Source organism: Punctularia strigosozonata (genome assembly GCF_000264995.1).
Source record: "Punctularia strigosozonata HHB-11173 SS5 unplaced genomic scaffold PUNSTscaffold_4, whole genome shotgun sequence".
Lineage (NCBI taxonomy): Eukaryota > Fungi > Basidiomycota > Agaricomycetes > Corticiales > Punctulariaceae > Punctularia > Punctularia strigosozonata.
In genome coordinates, this window is record NW_006767436.1 from 1,958,686 (window position 1) to 1,976,185 (window position 17,500).

The 17,500-nt window shown below is 52.2% G+C and overlaps 7 protein-coding genes across 7 annotated transcripts; 4 read left to right on the forward strand and 3 right to left on the reverse strand.

The window, feature by feature from the left end:
• Positions 1 to 1,536: 1,536 nt before the first annotated feature.
• PUNSTDRAFT_112680 (phosphotyrosine protein) lies at positions 1,537 to 2,219 on the reverse strand (the record flags this gene model as incomplete). The annotated part of the gene is made up of 4 exons (XM_007382334.1): positions 1,537 to 1,667; positions 1,720 to 1,773; positions 1,827 to 2,095; positions 2,164 to 2,219. 4 exons carry the CDS (start codon positions 2,217 to 2,219, stop codon positions 1,537 to 1,539), a joined length of 510 nt encoding a protein of 169 aa, XP_007382396.1.
• Positions 2,220 to 3,037: 818 nt separating this feature from the next.
• On the forward strand, positions 3,038 to 3,491 carry PUNSTDRAFT_132948 (uncharacterized protein; the record flags this gene model as incomplete). The annotated part of the gene is made up of 3 exons (XM_007382335.1): positions 3,038 to 3,064; positions 3,122 to 3,431; positions 3,478 to 3,491. The coding sequence occupies 3 exons, from the start codon at positions 3,038 to 3,040 to the stop codon at positions 3,489 to 3,491; spliced, it is 351 nt and encodes a 116-aa protein (XP_007382397.1).
• A 717-nt stretch (positions 3,492 to 4,208) lies between these two features.
• Positions 4,209 to 5,221, reverse strand: PUNSTDRAFT_132949 (uncharacterized protein; the record flags this gene model as incomplete). The annotated part of the gene is made up of 2 exons (XM_007382336.1): positions 4,209 to 4,983; positions 5,046 to 5,221. 2 exons carry the CDS (start codon positions 5,219 to 5,221, stop codon positions 4,209 to 4,211), a joined length of 951 nt encoding a protein of 316 aa, XP_007382398.1.
• A 320-nt stretch (positions 5,222 to 5,541) lies between these two features.
• PUNSTDRAFT_142786 (phosphatase) lies at positions 5,542 to 8,370 on the reverse strand. The gene is made up of 10 exons (XM_007382337.1): positions 8,233 to 8,370; positions 8,066 to 8,175; positions 7,939 to 8,009; positions 7,793 to 7,891; positions 7,592 to 7,740; positions 7,483 to 7,535; positions 7,291 to 7,429; positions 6,421 to 7,231; positions 5,629 to 6,363; positions 5,542 to 5,572 (listed from the first exon to the last, which is right to left on the reverse strand). The coding sequence occupies exons 1-8, from the start codon at positions 8,262 to 8,264 to the stop codon at positions 7,177 to 7,179; spliced, it is 708 nt and encodes a 235-aa protein (XP_007382399.1). The 5' UTR covers positions 8,265 to 8,370; the 3' UTR covers positions 5,542 to 5,572; positions 5,629 to 6,363; positions 6,421 to 7,176.
• An 819-nt stretch (positions 8,371 to 9,189) lies between these two features.
• PUNSTDRAFT_100740 (alpha/beta-hydrolase) lies at positions 9,190 to 13,121 on the forward strand. Its single transcript, XM_007382338.1, has 18 exons — positions 9,190 to 9,327; positions 9,387 to 9,486; positions 9,539 to 9,607; positions 9,661 to 9,949; positions 10,009 to 10,024; positions 10,084 to 10,107; positions 10,157 to 10,186; positions 10,246 to 10,285; positions 10,333 to 10,385; positions 10,442 to 10,659; positions 10,709 to 11,307; positions 11,360 to 11,579; positions 11,626 to 11,688; positions 11,740 to 12,051; positions 12,104 to 12,259; positions 12,309 to 12,587; positions 12,637 to 12,845; positions 12,902 to 13,121. Exons 1-18 carry the CDS (start codon positions 9,285 to 9,287, stop codon positions 13,026 to 13,028), a joined length of 2,847 nt encoding a protein of 948 aa, XP_007382400.1. The 5' UTR covers positions 9,190 to 9,284; the 3' UTR covers positions 13,029 to 13,121.
• Positions 13,122 to 13,237: 116 nt separating this feature from the next.
• PUNSTDRAFT_51463 (tubulin alpha) lies at positions 13,238 to 15,116 on the forward strand. Its single transcript, XM_007382339.1, has 6 exons — positions 13,238 to 13,261; positions 13,322 to 13,400; positions 13,542 to 13,573; positions 13,624 to 13,834; positions 13,887 to 14,516; positions 14,567 to 15,116. Exons 2-6 carry the CDS (start codon positions 13,340 to 13,342, stop codon positions 14,974 to 14,976), a joined length of 1,344 nt encoding a protein of 447 aa, XP_007382401.1. The 5' UTR covers positions 13,238 to 13,261; positions 13,322 to 13,339; the 3' UTR covers positions 14,977 to 15,116.
• Positions 15,117 to 15,268: 152 nt separating this feature from the next.
• Positions 15,269 to 17,355, forward strand: PUNSTDRAFT_119740 (tubulin alpha). Its single transcript, XM_007382340.1, has 10 exons — positions 15,269 to 15,425; positions 15,484 to 15,515; positions 15,565 to 15,778; positions 15,833 to 16,134; positions 16,189 to 16,361; positions 16,415 to 16,569; positions 16,620 to 16,738; positions 16,808 to 16,890; positions 16,953 to 17,058; positions 17,116 to 17,355. The coding sequence occupies exons 1-10, from the start codon at positions 15,365 to 15,367 to the stop codon at positions 17,215 to 17,217; spliced, it is 1,347 nt and encodes a 448-aa protein (XP_007382402.1). The 5' UTR covers positions 15,269 to 15,364; the 3' UTR covers positions 17,218 to 17,355.
• Positions 17,356 to 17,500: the final 145 nt, after the last annotated feature.

Sequence of the window (17,500 nt, forward strand, 5' to 3'; positions counted from 1 at the left end):
AGACTACTAAGTACAGTGTAATGGCATTCTTTGATGCAGTCAGAAATGCGGTCCTCCTGCACACGGCACACGGCACATTTTCTTCTATTTGAACATCTGGGAATATTACTGCTACTATGGGCATGCGGTGATAATTTTCTTGGGCAGAATCAACGAGAAAATGAATGAGGAAACACGAATTGAGCAAGGGGTCGGTGAGCGGCGCCGGCGAATTTCGTTCGTTGAGATGCAGTGGCAGTGCCCGCGCAACTGATGCAGTTCATCACAATAGACAGCTTTCAAAACCGATATACGTATATCGAGGTTTCGTACCAAATCGTTCGATTTGGCGCGCGTTTTGGCCGCAGGATATCAAAATCTCAATATATATCGAAATTGAAAGCTCCCTAATACCGGCTTACTCCGGTAAGCGTTCACACGCACCAAGGCTGTGCATCTCGATTCCAACCCGCTCTAACTCTTCAGGGCGTTTCTATAAACCACTTTCATGGATGAATCCTCTTTGATCACGAATGAAAAATGTACCACAAACCTATTTATATACGACTGTGAGCTATAGCTGCTATTGGGTTGGCAATAGATATGCAATTGACCACGGATCATGAGATAAACACCTGAAACAGCATGATTTCAGGGATGTTCGATTTTTAAAAAATCGAGAAACCTTTCGATCTGCTAGATATTCTGGATCTAGACTGGCAATACATTTAAATAGCTGCTCAATTTTTCTTGTGAAGGGGAATTGTGTAGTTCATGTGTGATTCCTGTTTGCATCAAGGAGTGCCATTACACTGTACCGCTACAATACTAGTTCAGTCGACGCTTTCTTTCTGACTGATTGATCACATTCATCAGTCTACGGTTTGAAAAAAGAATCAAAAAAGCTCGTGTTAGCGTTGTATATTTACATCAACAACTTATATACTGTAGCAGTGCGTGACTTCAGCCACAATCAAATGGAGCGGGAGATCCGTTGTAAAGAGCGACTTGTATGTATGTGATCCACACGCAACCGGGAAGGAGAGCCCATCCGTGATCGGCCAGTAGACAGCGATGAACCAGAGGTCGACAGGCGTCGAGGTACAGTATTCGTCCACAGCAGAGAAGTTCCCAAGACGTGGCTGGGTCAGCTAATATCCGAATTGTCAATGGACACAGAACCGTCATGCCATGATATGAATTTCCAGAGCATATTCGCAGATTGGGAGATATTCTCGAGTGCTGATATTGGGGAACTACGTTATACATAAGCAACGGAGTGGGGTATCGCACGTATGCGGAGATCGGTATGAAGCTATTTGAAACGGGTCGTGAAGTACCATATACGTCCAGCGAGCATGCAGGTGATCTAGTTTGGTCTATGGATGAGTCAAATATAGAAGCGATTACGCTGAGACGCTACTAAGTCGAGCGACAGTACGGCACCTATGACATGAGAAAGGAGTACTACTGATACAGTAAGGAGGAGACATGCGGGTGAACCTGCAAACCGCCGATGAATAACCCGCGTACATTATGCACAATGTGTTGTGTCGCTCAGATATGCTGAGTAATTTTCTGGCGCCACTTGCGATAGATGCCGTCTTGTGGGGTTGGGTTATATTGACAGACTTCGAAAAGAACGAGTTGCTCTTGAAGACCGGCTTTGACCCAGATCTGCTCCCGCGCTGTGCCGAAGTCAGTATACACTATCAAGACCACACACCAGTAGGCAATCACCTCGGCGGACTATGTCAAGGGCTGTTGTAGCATTCACCCGCTGAGTACACATCACTGATAATGCTATCAGTCGGTGTATATCAAAATTAAGTTACTTGACAGCTTACGATAGGCTGCGACCACTGCCGGAGCCCTCGACAGGCCTTGAACGCTATGCACCAGGACCACTCCTCCATTGGAGAGCGCCTGATGGATAAATCGGACGGCTGTCGGCAACCATATGAGGAGATCGGCGTAGTCGAGGTCCTCAACCGGAATTCGCAGGTGATTGACGCCAGACTGGGGCCATTCCGCTGGGATCGGCTCCGTGCAGACGCTGACAATATAGTTGATCCGATGCTCCGTGAGGTAGCGGGTTGACTTGGCGGGCTGAATGCTGAACACGAGATAGCATGAGGCCGACAGGATCAACGAAGCCTGGACAGGCACGCGAAGACGACTTACTTTCCAACATACAGCCTCCCGTCAATGACAGGATCGACGTTCTTCCACGGCGCCATTTCAAGGAGTGAATCTTGGATGACAGGGCATGAGGTCAGACGCTCGAGGCCTACTTGTACTGAATCCAAATTAGGACGGTTGTTGGAGAGCTCCGATGCCTCTCATGTTTCTACGGGGGAATTGCGATGACTCGCCGGAAGGTGCGGACAGCGTCACCACCACCACTCGCAGCGTACCCGAAAGCCATAGAGCAAGCGGAAGTCTTGTTTGCCAAGGCGGTGTGGCGAGGAGAAGGAACGCTGACGCTTCATGCCACGTGTGCACTGCCCTTTACCCGAAATGGCAGTCAGCCTGGTACATACCTGTGCGATCCGGTCGGGCCTACGATGCAACCGAAAAAACAAGATCGACGTGTAGTGCATCGATGCCGGATTCAGGGCGAGTATGGCGTCGCAGAGGAGGTATCAGCAAGCTACCGGAGGTTGGGCGTCCGAGACGTTGCAGACGAATTATGAGCTCATAGCATAGCATTGGCAGACTCTGAGCACCGTATACAGGGCGGCACCGGCATGCGTAGCGTACAGCGGATTGTTCATGTCAACGACGAGAAACAAATATCCATGTTGCGGATATGTGTGGATCGTGCACTGGTGGCGGACCGAGACAAACGCACAAACCGTCGAGGTCGTGAACGTCATGAGCAACTCCCGTGGGAACACTTGAGCGCTGCTCGCCCTGCAACGCTGTGAGCACGCTCCAAGTAGCGCCGTTCCCTCATGTCCACTGCTCTTTGACTCGCGCGCGACGGCAGCCATATCTCCATCTCGTTCCGGCGCAGGCTCGCTGTTTCAACACCCACCACTTGCTTTACCGAGCCATGGTCTTCACTATTCACTGGGACTCCGTACGTGAACGTTTTCAATGATCGGCATGTCCTCTGACGGATATGTCTCGCTTGCAGCATGTCGTCTACCCGGACGGGCGTAAACGATCTCGCCCGCCATCGAGCACTGTTCATGGGTGGCTCGTTAAATGGCGCGGCACCTTTTCGGGCAATGAGAAGCTCCGATCCCAAGGCATCCGCGAGATGCGTGAGGCGGCTGCTCGCCGCAAGTACTACAAGGAAAACCCTCAATCCAGACCGCGTGCCAAGCCATCTAGTGGCATCCTCTTCTTTCGAAAGAGCAAGCCGTCGTCGTCCTCGCGCCGGACAAACACGGTGCCCTCCCGCAAGCCGCCTCTCGTCCGCTCCAAGTCGGCGCCTCCTGCACGTTCGAAGTCGGGCGCCTCTCGGCCGAGTCATGCTCACCACCGTAGCAACACTGGTTTGAGCTCGAGGAGCGCTGCGCATCGCAGCGGAGGAGGTGGAGGCGTTTCTCGGGGTGGATCCTCCAGTAAGCCGTCGGAAAGGCCGAAATTACAGAGGGGTAGTACGAGTCGACACTCACGCCGATGAGATGACGGGGTTTTTCGTCGTATTCTAGACATTCTCTCAGTCCGGTTATTATTTATCAAGACCACTCGACACCTACTTATCACTTTCTGGCATCGATTCGGAGGTTCCAGCATTGTAACAATACTGCATGAGTTATGCGACGTAGGAGAAACATTTATGTGGTGTATGTTATATTTTGTATCATATGGTTGACATCGCAGTTTGGGCGCGTACGTGACAATGGTCGCGATGTCCATCCACGATAGCTCTGGGGGACTGTCGAGCTTTGGTGATATATGCCGCCCTCGTGAATATTGAGCAACGTCGGGAAGGAAGCGCCAGAGCTCACGCACTCCGATTTCCCAGCAAAGACAGACATGTCGTGTCGTCAGGTTCAGAGTGTCCCGAATAAGTATCACGCACGCCTGTGCACGTAGCTAAGCTCTGGAAGAGCACGGCGCTCGGACAAGGAGGTATGTACTGTTCGACGTTAGTCCGTGCCCCTGTTACGAATGCTTCGTAACTTACCACGAGGAAGCTGGGCCGTCACCTCAAGAGTGTGAAAGCGTCCGCGACGCATGATTGCGGACGCCACGGAGAAAACAGGCAACCTTCACTCTGCGTCTCCGGACGGCGGACTGTCGTCTGAGGCACCTCCCATGGGCACTGCTGCGGCAGTGACGACGGCTTCTTTTTGTTTCCTCTTGTTTCTATTCTTACGACGCTCCCTAGCCTTTTCCTTTTTCTGGCGTTTCCGCTGCTCCTGAGTATTGCCGTCCGCAGCTATACCATCGGTACCAACGGGCCCACTGAGGTTGAGAAACGGTATTGTGGAACGCGATTCCAAAGCTGAAGGATTAGTGGCTGGAGCTTGAGATACATGCAAATGCGACATGCCCGCGGGAATGTCGGCAAGATTAGGTTCTGAAACGTATGCACATGAATACAACTGGAATTTGGGACCAGTAAATCGTTCCTCGCCTAACGATGGCGATGCCTCCGCATTGGATGTTTCCTTCATCCGGGATTGCGCCGCAATACTCGGACGAGGACTTGTACCTTCTGTTTTTTCGCTTGCAAGCCGCAAGGGCTCTGATGCAGTAATTTCGTCGTATGTCCGAGCGGAGATAGCTTGCTGTTCACCACCGTCCTTTCCCCTCCGTTTCGGTTTCATCTTCGATATCGGAGGACCTCCTGACTTGGCTTTCTTTCTTATGGCACCTGCTCTGCTATCTTCACTGTCATCCTCGTGCCCCTGGCGAGAATGGGACACTTCGAGATTTGATGGTCGCTTCTGTACACCGGAGGCCGTTAGACGTCCTTTCAGACGCGCTGCATCACGGTTGAGTAGAGATGAGCCATCGCTCGTTGGGGCTCCGACGCCCAACCTGTGGATATTTGGGTTGAAATGATCAGTTCCGGCGTGTAGCTTGAACGAGGCAAATCGAACCTTGCTGGCCGTTTCATGATTGCTTCCAGTTCATGTTGGGCGCTAGCACGCTTGCGTTTCGAACCTGCCGACGGTTTAATCCAAGATGATACGAGCTCATGCGTGAAGGACATGGCCATGTCGATTTGGGCTTGCAGCATCTCGGCATTGACTTCTTCATCATCGTTTGCAGCCATTTCAGGATAGTGCTAATTTGTTCAAGACATAACCAAGAGGAGGGAGGATGATCAATTCGCGGAGGAAACTGATCGCCGAATAAAATGTGACAGTGAGCACAGCACGCGCGTCACGAAGCGATGTTCCGGCGGTAACGTCCTCCGTCAGTCCAGCATGGCACCGACATACCCCAAACGCACTTTCGACCAATTCAAGGAAAACTCGGATGAGGAGGAACCACAACCGGGCAAGCAAATGTTACCAGTGGCCAATCTTCCGGATGACTACGACGAGGAACCGCAGGATGGACTACAGTATCTTTTTACAGTCCGGTGTGTGTGATCTCTCTCCATTCTCATCACAACCTCCGTGTATGTTAACACATATTACGACTGTCTATGCATTGGAATTGACCCGAATATTGTAGACGGGAACATCGCCGACTCCCACATGTCACGCGGGCGGTGAACCCGTACGACCACCCGGTTGTTGCTCCTCCTCAGGCCGAACACAATGCAGAAGCCCCCAAAACGTCGTCTTCCCTTCCTTCTGAAGAGTGGCGGACCTTGTTTGTGGCTAGGTTCAGAAACCTCAGACGGGTATGAGTCCCAGCACCATATGACGAGCCCTGCAGTAACGCGCGGCTCAGAATGCGGTTCAACCCTCAAGTCCGCTCATCGGAACATCAAAACCAACATTGAAGACTGCGTCTGATAGGAGCCGAGTCTGTCTACCCGACATGCGCGATCGCGACCGATGGTGGGCATTCTTACAGGGAAAACCCGAATCTGAATGGCTTGCATTCAAAAAAGCGAAGACGAACCGCTCTCGCGAAACCCTGCATGCACCCATCCCAAGTGACTCACACAACTACATCGATGCGCAGCGGAACTCGCCTGATAACCTGGCTTCGGCAGCATCTGCAACTGATTCCTCCCAAGAGCATGATAATGCTCTGGATACCGGGTTGACATCATTCGAGCCTCTATCACTGTATAAGGGGCCAAATACTGGAGCTACAACAAATCCGTCATCAAACGTTGATGACGGTGCCGAGAACGTAGCATTCCATCGATCCCAGCAGATGTTGCCGCAACCATCTGATTTCTTGTTTCCTAAAGTACCGGAGCCTACTCCGCGTCTCATGCGCGCTATCGATCACGTCAGCTCATCCTCCGAATCCGTTGCTGTAACCGATGCTAACATCAGTTCATTCCAGCGATACGCGATACATGTTGTCATGTACTTTGCCTACTGGCTGAACCTGCATCTGGCCGAACTGGAATCTTCGCGAAAGCAAGCGGGTGTCTCACTTGGTACGAGTCGCGCAAACCATCGCTTCACTGAATCACACGCCCGCTGGATGTTCGCCCTGCTATCAAGAATAGAGGATCACTGCTCGGCCGACGAAATGAGTCACATGCGCAACCTTGCAAGGGCATGCATGCGGCTGGTGAAAGAACGGAGGAAAGAAGCTACCGCTCATTCGGACACTCCGGAATTTGCCACACAGTTGTCCATGACTTCCGCTGCTGTGTCGTCTGCCCCTTCCCCTCTTGTCGCGCACCTGCAGGCTGCTGCGACCCCCGGTGCTGCCAGTGAAGGCGTCAAGGCTAGGCACAGGACCAGGGCCAACCAATACATGAGCGAGAACTCGTGTTGGATGATCATCGCCGCTATAGCGGGGGTATGGGCTCAGCGCGACCTCTGGGCGGACGCGGAGAATATACTTGCATAAAAATGTCTATGCAAAGTACTGTAAACATATGCGTCTTTCCGCAGCGAACGAATCCCGAAGTGTTAATTTGTGAGGCTAGTTACAATGCGAAACAACAGAGGGTGGATTGTGATTGATCTATGCTGTTCATCTATGCCAAACGTCCGCGTGAGGCCGGAAAGAGAGGGACACCGTCAATATTCGTAGTTGACCGTTAACCCGGTGCAAAAAGCTTGCGCCTGGCGATAGGCGAGCAAATCAAACGACCTCCATAGTGACTTCGACTCCATTGGTAGTGAGTCTCATTCGGACACTTCAAATCCGAAGAACCTGGATCAACGACATTCGTAAACAACGGCATCGGCGGCATACCTCGCAAGATTTTCAACAAGGTACGTTGGAGAGCAAGCCTCCATTTGTGCTCGTGAGTGAGATGTGGTGACGCCGAGCGTCTTGCAACCAGCTGCTTGCCCACTACGGACGCCCGCTGGTGCATCCTCGACCACTAAGCCTGTAGCATAGGACATGAACAACGAGAAATTCCTTGGCACTGCAACAACTCACAATTTCCCGTGTTCACACTGCACTTCCTAGCTCCTAGGAGGTAGGGATCGGGCCTTAGCGAGTTAGATCAGCTCTCCAAAGCAGTGTCGGGCTCGATACAAACACCTACTCAGGTTTACCTTTTTCCACGTCCTCCGCAGCAACCAGGACATCCGGAACAGGAACGCCAGCCATGCGAAGGGCTGCCGACGCATAACCACGGGTCGCCGACGTGCATATGGCCCACCGCGGATGAGGAAGCTTACTCCGCGGGAGTAGCTGGCGCAGCATTCTGAGTTGAGGTGTAATAATTTCGTAATGCGTCGCCTACCTCCTTCATGATGGCTTCCACACCGGGTAAAAGAACGATACCCTGTCCATCGTCGCCTGAACATTTGATGATGGCCTGTTCAAACCGCTCGGCCTCCCGCTAGTGCGGCAGTGAGTCATGAACAGTGCGACTATACGAGCACGAACCTCGAGTTCTTCAGGGTCCTCAATTCCACAATGTATGCGCAAGTTGTCGACGGTGCGCACACCATGAGAAGCTGATCGATCAAAGCCGCTTCAGCTGACATAACAGACGGCGAGCCAGAGTACGAACTATTAAGGATCTCCTCGACATTCATAGACGGATATTTTCCTTTGAAGTGATGCCACGCTCCAACGACCCCCTTAGTCGAGTCAACAAGCGTCCCATCCATATCGAACAATCTACGAAAGTATGCATATCAGTAGCGGTCAACTGATACAAAGCTTGCTGCGACTTGCATTGCGTCCACGACAATTGTAATCACCGGCATGATGCCCGCAGATGTACCTTCTCTAACGGCGGCAGCTTACAAGTAGGATGAATAGATAACTAGGCTTCACGACTCCTGGAGTTTTTGAGGTGAAGCTTGATGTGACGAGGATGCGTGCCGTGTCCTGGGTCAAAAGCTTCCCACCGGCCGACGATCCCCGTATCAAGCAAGGTCCAGCAATCATGAGTCATTCCATCAGACATGCCACATACTGTAGCTATTTCAGATCTACTCTCAAGTGGATGAGAGATTGGCCAAGTGACTGAGAGGAATGGTTAATGAACGCTAGCAGCTAAACTTGTCGGAGCATATATTTCTCTCCCAGCAGCTCCCAGCATCGCTGATCGTGGCTGTGCCTGTGAGTTCATTCCCCGATTTAGTTCTCCGACTTGAAAACAAATACCTGAACGACGAACGTGCACGATTAAGGACGAACATACATCGTAGATTCTACGCAGACTTTACTGAGTATGTACACTGTTTGTTGTACCACGGCGGTGCAAGCGAAGGTGGATTGGCGGGACCCCGCCCTATACCGTCCTAAGGTGAGTAAGTACGATAAGTTACAAGTATCTTATCGGAATGCGCGAAGCACGTGATACTACTGTACTTTTACGACCGTAAGTTCGGCCAGGTCGGAGGGGGACAGGGGACACCCACCAAGTTCGGGGCCGTGGGAAGTTCATCCGCAGGGGACACGTGCTTACGAGGTCAGATTTTTTGATTGCACGGTCAGATTTAAGACTCTCACGGTCAGATATAATGTGTCCCGGAGGTTCGGAGTGCCAGGGGACAGGGGACAATAAGTTCGGTTCGGGTGCTCCGGGGACGCGGGACGAACTTACGGCCGTAAAAGTACAGTATACGTCATCCAAGTTACAATGACAAGGCGCGCCTGTGGCGCCTGTGTCTACTCATGGGTTCCGGGACACCACTGCATCATCACTGCGAGTATTCGCTTCTTCTTGCCCTCCATCGATACCCTTGTCTGTCTGCTGTGCAAGTGTAGCAGACCTGGCGATGCCGGTCTCAACCTTCTCAGCTGCAATTCACATCACTCCTAGTATGTCTCTCGCTCGTCGCACTCGTATGTTGAATCTTGATCAACTGGAGTGTTCTTAGTCTTCGTAAAGACATTCTTTGAGAACTACAAGAAAAAAGCCGGAAAACTTGTCGGTTGGAAGTTCGAGGATTTAGCTACGGATGACATCTTCTACGATGAGTCAGTCGTATCCTTGCTGCGGGCCGGGACGACGCTTCTGACGCGGATGCAGGGCATTCAATATCGTGAAGTCTTTTCTCGAACTAGCCACACAAAACACAATCGAATCGCTGCAGGCTTTGTACGTTCAAATGGCTTGTCCCACCCGCTGATTCTCTGATTGTTTTTGTGCAGTACCAATACTCACGTTCCAGCGCCCTATTGGGCTGCAGTGGCTCCTGTCAGAATCCCTCTAGCATCCTGTAATCAAGCCGCAGACATTTTGGTCGACTGGTTCGGCCCTTCTGAATTGAGATCCGTGGTCGGAGGTGAACGATGGTGGCAGGTGCGCGGATTGGATGGAATTGAAGGAGAATGGATCACGCAAAAAGCATTCCTACCTCCCGCTGAATCTAACGCGCATAAAAGTATTGATGAGGCGAAGCAGACTATACGACGAATGGATCAGATACGGCCCGTCTTGGTGCGTAAGGGCATTCTACCCAAATGGCTTCAGTACTTATTGCATGGAAACCACTGCAGCTCTACGTGCACGGAGGCGAGCTTCCCATAGTTGCTCTGCGCCTGAATCTATACCTAACTCGACGGTTTGCTCAGGAGGGTACTTCTTTGGGTCTATCAGTAAGCGGCATCCCCAGGTATCGTGCATCACCACATTCATCAGATCCAGATACGCATCGCTACCAAATTATCCGCTACGGTGCGGTATTCATATATTGTTAAGTTTTCAACTCATATTTGATCTCTGAAACGGCGTAGCTCGTAAGATGAAAGGCCGTGCCTTTGCTATGAATTATCGGTATGACACCTTCGCCACAGTATTCTCCTGCTAATTGATTGCTGTAGGAAAGCGCCGCAATATCCTTGGCCATGTGCTGTTCAAGACGTACTCGCTGCATGTAAACGATTCATCCGTATATCAAATCTGATAGCCATTGAAACTCATCTTGCACAGACCTTTACCTCATTCAACCACCTACGGGCGCAGTGCACACGGCAATTCCTCCTGATAAGATAGTGTTTGCTGGTGACTCCGCAGGAGGCGGTTTGTGTCTCACGGCGTTGACTATTCTACGTGACATGGGCATGCCAATGCCGGCTGGTGGCGTGCTCATTAGTCCTTGGGTCGATATGACGCATACATTTCCTTCTGTCATGGAGAACGTCGAAACGGTCGGTGAATTATCATACTGGGATCATCATGAGTTCACATCCTGTACAGGACATCATTCCCCCTCACGGTTTCATGGCTAAACCTTCCACCTTGTGGCCTGTGGACTCGGATCCCCCTGGTGGACGCATCGTTCCGACGGTCACTGATCCCCCGCCTAATCCCGGACATGCTGATACACTTAAACCAAGCGATCGTCGGGTTGCACAGCGCGTGTCCGAGATATTCTCTTGCACAACGAAGACGGCTAAGGAATCTCAAACGCTGGAATCAGCGCGATCCGCAGATGCTGAGGCAGGGCTCTTATCAACCGTCCAATTAGGAGAGGCTACAGAGGAGTTTGTGCACAAGGGCGAGCTCTGTAGTATCGAGAAAACCGTTTCCGATTCTTCAGAAGAGCCCAACGGTCAACAGGTTCACCATGATGCTGGACTTACAGACGAGGAACGTGGGGCACACCCGGTGAACCCTGACCTCACGTCGGATGATCAATCCTCACAGCGAACCGCGGTCAATTCAATGATCAAGAAGGAGCTTTGCCAAAAGCTGAAGAATGAGTGGGAGCCAAAGCCACCGAAAGTTTTAATGGAGGATCCGCTGGCAACGCCTTTGGAACTTCGGGCACAGATTCAGATATATGCCACTAATGAGTGAGGGAGTACGCCCACTCGTGCGATATAAACCACTAAGGGCAATATCAAGACAGCTTACTCATCCCCTCGTCTCGCCACTCCTTCAGGGCTCTTTGGGCAATTTGCCACCCCTTTATATCATCGCGGGGGATGGTGAAGCACTCAGGGATGAGGTTATCTACGTGGCGCACCGCGCTGCGCATCCGGAAAAATACCCCGTCAGAGAGGGTGTCCTTCGTGAGGGCAAGCGGCAGCAGGAAAATGCGAAGAAGTTTACCACCCCCACAAAGGTGTGACCCATGAGATTCATCTCGACCACAGCTGACTTCTGTACAGGTTCACCTGCAAGTATACGACGGCATGTGTCACGTTCTGACAGTGTTCACATTCACGGATAGTGTGTGTTACATCGATATATCATCCCGGATTGCTTCTGACTGGATTCATCAGGCAAAATATGCCTATCGATCGATCGCACAGTTCGTTCGACATGTCACTAGCCACTCCTCGGATCACCTAGCGAAAAACCCATTTCCTGAGTATCATCGACCCCCTGCGCACATACCGTCTGATACGCCTGCCCGGCGCTACGTCAGCCCGACAAAGAGAACTGGCAGACGTGTCCCTCACTTGTCTAGGGAACCAAGTTCGGACTCGTCAGACATTGCGATGTTCATGGACAATGAGGATATTGCATTGCAGGAGATGCGTGAAGGCAAGGTCGGTAAGGACAAAGACAACGAAGTGGGAGCGACTGGCGATGTAGACGTTCACCATTTATCTTCACCTGGCCTTGTTAACAACTCTGAAACAGGATATCGCTCATGCATTGATGATCCGTGAAAGGGTCGACATCTACGGGCAAGTTCGAGCAATGGAGTCCCCGGATGACATTGCTATACTGCATATCCCGCCTTCGCAAATCGGCATTATTAAGGAGGCGCCCGTGCGGCGCTGGCTGAGGGGTCAGGTGTGCAACGTCCGGTTCGCAGCCGCGTCTGTTCTAACCAGTCTTACAGGACGAATGGGACCGAAAGTATAAACACACCGCCGAACGTGTGCGAAAGCAGCGGCGGAAGAACGAAATAAAAGCGGCCAGAATGATCACACATGCAAGAGATAAAGGCTTGCTGATGGTTGATGAAACATCCCCAGTTCTTCCTCGAACGGAAAGCGAAACCTCGCTAGGTTCCTTACCTTCGACCGGCGGGGTCATTCAAGAGGAGCGCCGTTGGGGGCCTCTCGACTTAGAGGGCGAGAATGTGCCTCCTAGTGCTATATGTAACCGCAGGGACACGGTCAGTCCTTGGTTCTCGAGATCATCTTTGTGACTGACGATGCACCAAGCCCGAATCTTCGGCCTTGTTGAAGAAGACCATATATCATACAGCTCCGGTCACTCACAGGACGATCCCACGTGTTCCAAAGAGGGACCTCATCAGCTCCGCACTGGACCCGCACGATCGAGTTGGCAAACCACCAAGGCAATCGGCATCCGAGCAACAGCAGACGGAGAATCCGCTTCACGGAATATCGATGTGGGATTCTCTTGTTGGGTGAGAGGCTAGCGACAGACATGCACTCAAAGCTCATCGACCGCTTGTACGACTAGTTACTTCATGAGACGAAGTGCGACGAAGGTTGAGCACGGCAACGACCACATCGTACATGGGTTATCGAAAGCGGACGATCGCGTGTTGCAGTCACCATCAGGCTCCGGCTCACTGCCCCGGACGTAATCATACACGTATTAGACACACTATACACGCAGACTAGGATACCTTACTACACACTGTACACTGTCATGTAGTACTTAGACATAATCATACACATTCATTGGCAGGATTGGCAATGAGGTGGTACGAGGCGTGGCGCTGACTAAGCACACGTGTGAGCCGCATATCAACCCTAGCCCTTTTCTTCTTCTCGTTGGTCTCTTCTCCCCGTTCCTTTCCGTCCTCGGCTACCAAACGTGAGCAGGACGCGTCATTCTAGCCTACCCAAACTACTCTGACCGACTTGGATCTTGCAGGACTCCCTCGATACCAATATGCGTGAAGTCATCTCCCTCCACGTCGGTCAGGCTGGTGTCCAGATCGGAAACGCATGCTGTAAGTGCGCCGACAAATCGGATTTCCCGCTTGGCGAGGCGTGTTGAAAACACTCCCGGACGCGTGGATACGCGTCGTTTTCATATTGCAACCCTTTCCTGAGCCGGCGGGCACGTCGCTAATATGTCTTCATTTCCGCAGGGGAGTTGTACACAGTTGAGCACGGTCTTAGTGTTCGTAAATACCCTCCCCTCGTATCCTGTGTCTGACACGATTATCTTAGCCTGACGGCCGAGTTGCGGAGGGAGCAGTAAAAGGCAGCCCCGATGGCTTCACTACTTTCTTCTCCGAGACGTCATCCGGCAAACACGTACCGCGATCCCTCTACATTGATCTTGAACCGAACGTCATTGATGAAGTCCGGACCGGAACTTACCGCAGCCTTTTCCACCCGGAGACGATGATAACTGGCAAGGAGGACGCAGCGAGCAACTGTGGGTTTCGCATATGCAGTCGGGGTGTTCATCTCGCTGACAAGCCCACCAGACGCTCGTGGCCACTACACCATTGGCAAGGAGATGATAGACACTGTTATGGACAAAGTTCGCCGCCTTGCCGACAACTGCACCGGTCTCCAGGGCTTCTTCGTCTTCCATTCCTTCGGCGGTGGAACCGGCTCTGGCTTCGGCGCTCTTTTGCTTGAGCGTCTCTCCACGGACTACGGCAAGAAGTCCAAGCTCGAGTTCAGCGTGTACCCAGCCCCTACCATGGCAAATTCCGTCGTCGAGCCCTACAACTCCGTTCTAACGACTCACACGACCCTCGAACACTCCGACTGTTCATTCATGGTTGACAATGAGGCCATTTACGACATTTGCAAGAAGAACCTTGGCATCACCTCCCCGGGCTTCACCAACCTCAACAGGTTGATCGCTCAGGTCGTTTCGTCTATCACGGCCTCGCTCCGCTTCGATGGTTCCCTGAACGTCGACTTGAATGAGTTTCAAACAAACCTGGTACCATTCCCTCGCATTCATTTCCCTCTCGCGACCTTTGCACCGATCATCTCAGCCGCGAAGGCTACCCACGAGCAAAACTCGGTTGCGGACATGACTTTCTCGTGCTTCGAGACTGGCAACCAAATGGTGAAGTGCGACCCTCGCGAGGGCAAATACAGTAAGCTCCGAGATTCATCCCATGAACGCCGTACTCAATGTTTTTCGCAGTGGCTTGCGCTTTGCTGTACCGTGGCGATGTCGTCCCCAAGGACGTGAACGCTGCCGTCAGCATCATCAAGACGAAGCGTACGATTCAATTCGTTGACTGGTGCCCGACTGGCTTCAAACTCGGCATTTGCAACGAACCCCCTGCTCATATCCCCGATGGTGACCTGGCCAAGGTGTCTCGTAGTCTCTGCATGCTGTCGAACACCACGGCCATCTCCAGCGCCTGGAGCCGGCTTGACCACAAGTTCGACCTTCTGTACTCGAAGCGTGCCTTCGTCCACTGGTACGTCGGCGAGGGTATGGAGGAGGGTGAATTCTCGGAGGCGCGGGAGGATCTCGCCGCGCTCGAGAAGGACTACGAGGAGGTTGGAATCGATTCGGCTGAGGCTGAGGAGCTGGGCGAGTACTAAATGCATGCGATTGACCGTCGCGTTGATCTCTTTGCGTATTACCCGGCCTTCGGCCTCCTTATAATCCGTCTTACTGTGCTATCATGGCTTCACGTATACTCGAGCATGTCGTTGCAACCTGGAAACTCTGGATATTCGGATACATTACAGCTTTACATAAGTCACGGAGTTCATGAGTCTGCTGGGGTGCAGCATGAGAATGCAGGGAGTGTTGATCGGATTGACACAGACTCCAGTGACTGCGAATTGTGTGGGTCGGAGCGCCACGAGACGCGCTTCGGTGATTGCGTTTGACTCCTGTTTTCGACGAGCACAAGTTCTCTGTAGCGACATTATCAACACTAGGTGTCGACAACCCTCTTTTTCGACGTCTCCGTGATCAACCAGAATGCGTGAAGTAATATCGATCCAGGTTGGACAGGCCGGTGTCCAAATCGGGAACGCGTGCTGTGAGTGTCGCTTCGTTTCACGTAGCTATATCAACCTCACCCCGTCCGTCGTCTGCAGGGGAGCTGTATACGATTGAGCATGGTCTTGGTGTACGTTCGTCGTCATTGAGACGAACACATTGACTAACTAGCGTCACAGCCCGATGGCAGGATTGCAGAGGGCGCGACCGCACCTGTCAACACCGAAGGTTTCTCGACGTTCTTCTCCGAGACGGGCAGCGGCAAGTATGTCCCTCGCTCGCTCTACGTCGATTTGGAACCTGGAGCGGTCGACGCGGTGAAAACTGGAACCTATCGCTCTCTTTTCCACCCGGAGACCATGATCACTGGGAAGGAGGATGCCGCGAACAACTGTCAGTCCGACCAGACACATTTGCAACGGATTTCTCTCATTCTCGGTTATGTAGACGCCCGCGGTCACTATACCATCGGGAAGGAGTTGATTGACCCCGTCATGGACAAGATTCGTCGCCTCGCCGACAATTGCAGCGGTTTGCAGGGCTTCTTTGTCTTCCATTCATTCGGTGGTGGTACCGGCTCCGGTTTCGGCGCGCTGTTGCTCGAACGTCTTTCCACCGACTATGGCAAGAAGTCCAAACTTGAGTTCTGCGTCTACCCTGCACCGAAGCTCTCAACAGCTGTTGTCGAACCTTACAACACCGTCCTCACTACTCACACTACCCTTGAACACTCGGACTGCTCATTCATGGTACGCAGAATGCATCACCTCCCAGGTGCCAAAGCTCAATGGCTCGTTCTTCAGGTCGATAACGAGGCCATCTATGACATCTGCAAGAAGAATCTGGGTGTCGCTCAGCCGAGCTTCACGAACTTGAACCGCCTTATTGCTCAGGTCGTATCGTCCGTCACCGCGTCCTTGCGGTTCGCTGGATCTCTGAACGTCGACCTCAACGAGTTCCAAACTAACCTCGTGCCGTCAGTTCATTGTTTGAACAATCCCCACTTTCGCTGATATCTGCTCCGCATAGGTTCCCTCGCATCCACTTCCCTCTCGCCACGTATGCGCCTCTCATCTCTGCCCAGAAGGCTGCGCACGAGACCAACTCTGTTGCGGACATGACGTTCTCCTGCTTTGAGCCGGGCAATCAAATGGTCAAGTGTGATCCCAGGGAGGGGAAATACAGTACGTCCACCATCCAAAGGTACCAGTACCCATGTTGATAACGGCTACAGTGGCTTGCTGCCTGTTATACCGTGGTGACGTGGTCTCCAAGGAAGTGCAAGCTGCCATCTCTACGATCAAGACCAAACGCACCATCCAGTTCGTTGACTGGTGCCCAACTGGGTTCAAGGTGAGCGCCCTCGTACCAGTGCTTGCTCTGTAATAGATGCTGACCTATCCGCGTCATTTCAAACAACAGCTCGGCATCTGCAACGAACCCTCTGCCTGTGTACCAGGCGGTGACCTCGCTCAGACTTCCAGGAGTCTCTGTATGCTCACCAAGTAAGTACAGGAGCCCGCAACCGCGCAACCGCGCGGTCCACTGGCTGATACATTATCTTTAGTACCACCGCGATCTCCACCGCCTGGAGCAGGGTCGACTACAAGTTCGACTTGATGTACTCGAAGCGTGCGTTCGTACATTGGTATGTCGGCGAGGGTATGGAGGAGGCAAGTAGACCTGGTAACTGTTCCGTGGGCAAGGAATCGCGCTGACCGGAGAATTAGGGTGAATTCTCCGAAGCCCGTGAGGACCTTGCTGCGCTCGAAAAGGACTATGAGGAGGTTGGCCAGGACTCGGCGGAGCCTGAGGAGGAGGGTGAATATTAATTCTAGCCGGGATAGTAGGCTTGGGGTGGGTGTGCAGACCCTCTGGATCTAGTTTCAATTTGATTTCAATTTGATTGGGTTTACCTTCATGTAATTGCCCTTGGAAATCGTTCACCATAGAGCACATTCGCTGACGCATTGACTAAATGCAGAGATTTTTTTAAGGGGCAAGGGGGTTGGCCGCGGCGCATGCGCGGTCAGGTAAGTAACGTTGTGGCGTGTCCGTGCAATTGTTGCATCTTGACTTGTATGACACTGCACTTGCTGGTATAACGACATCCTC

Bases quoted from the DNA above. Each gene is read 5' to 3' on its own strand.
- PUNSTDRAFT_142786 (XM_007382337.1), bottom strand. From the start codon at position 8,264: ATGCCGGTGATTACAATTGTCGTGGACGCAAT. The intron at 7,536-7,591 runs GTAGGTGTTTGT...TAACTCGCTAAG, and splicing joins GTGGAAAAAGGTAAACCTGA to GCCCGATCCCTACCTCCTAG. The intron at 7,232-7,290 runs GTATGCCGCCGA...TCGGATTTGAAG, and splicing joins CTTGTTGAAAATCTTGCGAG to TGTCCGAATGAGACTCACTA.
- PUNSTDRAFT_100740 (XM_007382338.1), top strand. From the start codon at position 9,285: ATGCCGGTCTCAACCTTCTCAGCTGCAATTCACATCACTCCTA. The intron at 9,328-9,386 runs GTATGTCTCTCG...GAGTGTTCTTAG, and splicing joins TGCAATTCACATCACTCCTA to TCTTCGTAAAGACATTCTTT. The intron at 10,108-10,156 runs GTAAGCGGCATC...CATCAGATCCAG, and splicing joins GTACTTCTTTGGGTCTATCA to ATACGCATCGCTACCAAATT.
- PUNSTDRAFT_51463 (XM_007382339.1), top strand. From the start codon at position 13,340: ATGCGTGAAGTCATCTCCCTCCACGTCGGTCAGGCTGGTGTCCAGATC. The intron at 13,401-13,541 runs GTAAGTGCGCCG...TCATTTCCGCAG, and splicing joins CCAGATCGGAAACGCATGCT to GGGAGTTGTACACAGTTGAG. The intron at 13,835-13,886 runs GTGGGTTTCGCA...CAAGCCCACCAG, and splicing joins GGAGGACGCAGCGAGCAACT to ACGCTCGTGGCCACTACACC.
- PUNSTDRAFT_119740 (XM_007382340.1), top strand. From the start codon at position 15,365: ATGCGTGAAGTAATATCGATCCAGGTTGGACAGGCCGGTGTCCAAATC. The intron at 16,570-16,619 runs GTACGTCCACCA...TAACGGCTACAG, and splicing joins TCCCAGGGAGGGGAAATACA to TGGCTTGCTGCCTGTTATAC. The intron at 17,059-17,115 runs GCAAGTAGACCT...CCGGAGAATTAG, and splicing joins TCGGCGAGGGTATGGAGGAG to GGTGAATTCTCCGAAGCCCG.